The sequence below is a fragment of the Alligator sinensis genome, unplaced genomic scaffold (assembly GCF_000455745.1).
Source record: "Alligator sinensis unplaced genomic scaffold, ASM45574v1 scaffold1414_1, whole genome shotgun sequence".
NCBI lineage: Eukaryota > Metazoa > Chordata > Crocodylia > Alligatoridae > Alligator > Alligator sinensis.
This window is the reverse complement of record NW_005843240.1, coordinates 221,793-227,337: the sequence shown is the minus strand read 5'-3', so window position 1 is coordinate 227,337 and position 5,545 is coordinate 221,793. Positions and strand designations below refer to the sequence as shown.

Here is a 5,545-nt window from a genome sequence, read left to right as displayed (position 1 = left end):
AATACAAACAGGTAAGAAAACCTCAGGATTATTGATTTTTGTTGAATGTGGAGAGGAAAGCTTGACATCATAAGATGCAAACCACACACGCTGTATATTGCAATGTCTCATGCAAGAATTTGTTAAACTCAAAGGCTGATTTCAAAAGGAAAAGAGCTAATGTTAAAAAGCAGAGAATCATAGAGTTCAATCAATGCTAACATCTTCTGATTCCTGCTTTTTTGTGGCAAGCAACAAGGCTTATGTTGAAAGATGTGAATTGAGCTTCCTTGGAATAAAGTCAGCCTCAGTGTTTAACCTAGCTCTCACCTGGAATGACTGATATTGTTTTCAAAGCTCGGAGAACTCTGAATGTTCTCAACGCTGAGACATTGCCCAGGTCCACAAACTCTGTCACATATCTGTAATAGGGGAGTTCACACACAAACACAATGACAGGATAAAAAGGAACAGTTGGGAGGTACAAGGGGCCTAACACCTTACACCAGTTACTTCTTACCTGGGATTACAGAAATAGTTTTCAAAGCTCTCAATACTCTGAAAGTTCGAAGAGCTGAAACATTGCCTAGGTTTACAAATTCTGTTATATACCTGTAGAATTAAATCACAGTTATTCAGAATTTAGGCAGATTTTATGCTACTTACTTGGGTCTTTCATTAAGACCTCTGGTGATTTGAGCAAATAATTTAAAAAGCAACACTCAGATGTTTACCTTTCACTGCAGTTTGCCTTGCATTAATATGATTTCATGGCCTTCAGTTAAACTTAACATGGCACTGAATTGAACCACAGTGAATTTACTTTGAAAACCTAAAATTTATCTAGACTAGATTGGTAAATTTGTAGAATGAAGTCAAAGGGATGGCTTCTTTTCTGCTTAAAGAAAAAAATGCAGGACATGAAATTAGCTTCTCTAATACTTAACTTCACTAGTGGCATCTGTAATATTTATGTTTACATTAAAACAGTATTCTACAATGCATAAATCATTTTTAGACCCCCAAATATTTAGCCTGAAAAATAATTTAAATATATATTGACACTAATTTCATGCCCTTGTTGCCCCTCAGTTGAAAAGAAGACATAAAACTAAACTTACGCAAAGGTAATGACAGTGAAATCAAGCCAGTTCCATGGGTCTCGAAGGAAAGTAAACGCTTCTAAACAAAAACCCCTCGCAATAATTTTTATAAGTGATTCAAATGTATATATTCCTGTAAAGGTGTACCTGGGTAAAATATTAAAAAGTTAGAAATGAGTACTATTGCAATTTTCTTATTACTAGATGATTACTTATTAATGAATACTAGATGGTTACTAAATGATTACTTATGAATCAAATGGAAGAATCAACTATTTTCAGAAATGGAGAAAATTTAAAGTAAATAAATCAGTAACTTCTAAAATATATCATGTTCATCATTATAAATATAATTGAATTCTAGGGCATTACATTTACGATGCATTTTGTGTATGTCAACTTTAGTGTGAATAGGTAGGTCTTCGTTTTCAACTTTTTTGTAGAAATTCAAAGAAATATTTTTTTAAAATGATAGGTTTCTACAAATAATTCTACATATAAATTTAGACTAATGAACATTCAATCCATTTTCCTGGTTCAAGAACACTGTGAGAACAAATTACTGTCTACTGCAGTGGTTCTCAACCTTCTTGGACTAGTGGCATGCCTCACTGGAATTCAAGGCACCCTTCTGTAACTTTTGTGAATTGAATAGCACCCAATTTCAAAAGCTAATTTATATATTACGGTGCTTACCTCCTTATAAGGGACTGGGCAGTAGGGGTGGGGATTGTCCAGGCAGAGACGAGCCTGAACTTGGTTTATTTGCTTTGCTTACCTGCTTTTCTTCTCAAACCTTGTGGTACCCTTCAAAGGATCGAGTGGCAACCCAGGGAAACCCAGTGCCCTGATTGAGAATCACTGGTCTATTGTGTGACTCATTTGCTTCTAAGACATCTTGTATTAATTCTAATGGATAACAAGGTCCTGCATTCCTCAAAGCACTGAAGTATGCGTTTAAAGTTCCATTTCAACAGGAATACTAGTGCTTATGTGATGTCCTGAACTGGCATCTGCAACTGTGAGACTGTAGTTCTACCATATAGTCTTGCATACCACACACCCCCAAATAAAACACAGACCTTGTTTTTGGAAAGCAGAATGCAGAGAAAAGGATTTCTCTAAAGCAGTTGTTCTCAATCTTTTTAGATACAGGACACTCCTTAGAAAATGCCAAGTCCGGGCTTTCACTCATTTTGCAAAGAACTCAGAGAACTCATAACAGGGAAAAATGTTTTTAACACCGTGAATTTTTATTTGAAATCATTTGGATTATCTTGTGAATCATGTCTGCACACCTAATTGTGCTAAAAAGGTGTACACCCTGCAGAATGCTTAAAACATCCCAAGACACTACAGAATGCATGCAGCAACAGCTTGCTCACCATCAAGCAGCTCATAGTCTCTTTAGCCAAATGCTACTGCCTCACCAGTAGCTGAGACGATTAACACTGGACTCTGCCCTGGTCTTTGCAACCCCAGGGAGAAGCAGCAGCAATCTTAGCAGCTATGAGTCATAGTGCTGGCTTGCTCTATTCCACCCCACTTCTATTCTAGCAAAGAAAAATCAGTTTCCCTATGAACCCTAATTTTGGAGGGCTGATTTTGAGGGGACAACTGTGTGTGTTATGCAAGTAAATATGATATTTTAACCACCTCATGAAAAACAGAAAGAGTTTATAGTGAAGCTGAGAACAGTATTATCCATTAACATGTACCTTACTTATTTCTGTATCCCAATTATTTTTCTGAGAGAAAGATTTAGAATAATATAAATATTTCATTCAGTGTAACAGTAGAAATGCCATATACTGGCTGTTGTGAACATCCTTCACAGTAAAAAAATATAATTTATCCTAGAGAGACATTCATAATATAGGAATATACTTCAAGAAAGTATGCTTAACTTACTCTACATTCTTTGTCCAATCCGGGGGGTTACTCATGGTCATAAATACACAATTGGTCAAAATGGTGCACATAATAAGCATGCTGAATAATGTAGGTTAATAGTCAAGGAAGATACAACAGTAAGTCACACCATCCTGTTAACAACACATTTGAAAGTCATCAACCCAACCCATCCCTTTGACTTTGTTACGAATTTTAGATCTATTTTAAGGCAGTTTTAACCTAGTAGTTTTGTCTAGCAGATTACATTTATTTTCTTTTCCTCCTTTTTCCTCGCCTTCTAAGTAAGTCCTGAAAGTTTTATAACCATTTTCTTAGTTTTTGCTTGAGTGCTAATGGGCAACAAGCCACGATTCAAATATACAATAATTCATACTGTTTGCATGACAAACTTAAACGATAGAACTAGTAGGTGAGTTTCATTTTATTTTTTAAGCACATAGAAAAATAACATATTAGCCTCTTACTTCTAGAGACTTAGCACTAAATTCGTTGGTGGCTTAAGCAGAAAGGACTCTGTTGATATGGGGAATACCCACCTGTAGTCATGGTGATTTTAACCTCTAGATTCACTGTGAATCAGATCTGTAGTAATTTGCAGCAGAATTAATTCTAGTTTCTAAAATATGTATCCATTAATGCATCAACTTCATAACTGTAGTCAGTGTGCATTAACCTTCCTGACAGTGCTCATCTAGACAAGTCTTGATAAACAGTATTCCTTTCTTCCTCCTTTCTCCCTTAACCCTCTCAGGTATGATATGTTGCTAGCAGAAAAATATTCTTAGCAGTTAGGTTACAAAATTCTGTCCTAACTTAAATTCCCAAACTTTCCTCAGATGTAGTTCCATATTGACTGCATTAATGCTGGTGTGCAAAAGGGCATGAATAGTTGTAGAGTTCACATCCCAAAGAAAAATTATCTTTAGTTAACTGAAGATGAGAAAGCATTCTCATTGATGATACTGCTAGTAGTAGTTGGAGATACAACAGGCCCCAAGGTTACAAATCAGTGCAACAAACACTAGATATACTCCAGGTGAACGTCCAGATGAACGCACACATGCAGGTGTTTTTTTGTTCGAGGGTACGCCCCTGCACCCACAATCTGGCACATGGCAAATCAACCTGTGCTGGTCCCAGCAGCCATACCTGGGGTTCTGGGGGCCTTCTGGGGCAGCGGCAGCACCAATGCAGCTGCTCAAAGCCAGAGAGTGGCTTTGGCGGGCTAGCCTCCATTTCTGGTGGTGCAGTCTGCTTCTGCATGCTCTGCACAGCTTTGCTTAGCAGTGTTTTTGGGGTTTTTTTACACCAAGATCTGGTGTCAAATTCTGGCACCACACTGCTAATTAGCAACACACCAAATGGGTGCATGTGTACCATGTGTGGTTTGCAGTGCCTCCAACAGCTTTGCAGCACCGCAAACTACATGCATACACCCGTCTGGACATACCCCTTGTGTCATTGTATCAAAAGAGCCAAACTATCCTCTGGCTATTTTTCCTTTTTCTACTTACATGAAATAAGGATTATCAGTTTCAGATGCATACATTCTCTAACAGTAAATCTTTCAACTGTTGACCAGTTGAATGCAATCAAAACATACAGCATTATCATGCACTTGCTGAAGATGCTGTACTATGTTTCTTCACTAACTGTCCTACCAATATGTTCTTTAATATAACTGCCTTACAAATATATAAATAAATAAATAAATAAATAATAGATAGATATTAGAAAAATAACTGAATGGAAACTTGGGTAGTCAAAGAAAATATTGTTATTGCAGCTAAACAGTCACCCAATACTATTTTCTAGAACCACTCAGAAATACGGATCACAGGAAGCTAGTAAGAAAGAATGACTACTGAATGCTGTTGAATTCTATTTATCCTGTAACTTGAAAGTGGTTAATTACTATCTCATGATCAGTGGTAAGGAAAGCTGATGACTGCTTGTTAAGAATCAGCACAGAAATCTGACCTCCACTCATTTCCAACAAGAAAACATCAATAGGAACAATTTGTGTAGTATCTCTACCATATATAGGCCTACAACTTAAACTCATTGGGCGCATCCAGATAAGCCCACATGTGCTTCCTGCAGTATCTCAAACTCCTTTGAGATGCTGCAAGAGGCACGTGCATGAATGAGAAAATGTTCCCTGCACAGCAAATTTGCAGTGTGGGGGCAAAATTAGACCCTGGGATATACAGGGATCAAAAAAACCTGCGGACAAAAAATGTGGGGCAGAGCAGGGCATGGTCCCAGATCATGTCCTGAGGCAACCAGAAGCTGGGTCCTCCACAGAGATGCTGGGGCTGCCAGAGCATCTGTATGGTTGACCCTCGCCTTGGTGCTGAAGCACACTGCCTGCCCCCTGAGCCCCACTGATCCCTGCCTCGCCCAGTCCCCCCCGAGCCCTCCCAATTCCTGCCCCGCCTGGCCCTATCCCCTCCATGCCCCCTGAGCTCCCCCAATCCCTGCCCTGCCTAGCTCCATTGCCGTCTGACCCCTGCCCCCTGATCCCTGCCCCACCTGGCCCCATCCCC

The 5,545-nt window shown here is 38.8% G+C and overlaps 1 protein-coding gene across 1 annotated transcript in view; it reads right to left on the bottom strand.

The window, feature by feature from the left end:
• Positions 1-4,545, bottom strand: part of LOC102370761 (sodium channel protein type 2 subunit alpha-like) — a gene marked incomplete at its 3' end in the record, with an annotated part of 30,980 nt that extends 26,435 nt beyond the window's left edge. Inside the window, exons 1-3 of the mRNA XM_006038069.1 lie at positions 4,511-4,545; positions 1,101-1,229; positions 310-401 (exon numbers count right to left, since the gene is read on the bottom strand). Of these exons, the coding sequence (XP_006038131.1) occupies positions 310-401; positions 1,101-1,229; positions 4,511-4,545 (256 nt within the window). The remainder of the gene's footprint in view (positions 1-309; positions 402-1,100; positions 1,230-4,510) is intronic.
• Between the last annotated feature and the right edge of the window lie 1,000 nt (positions 4,546-5,545).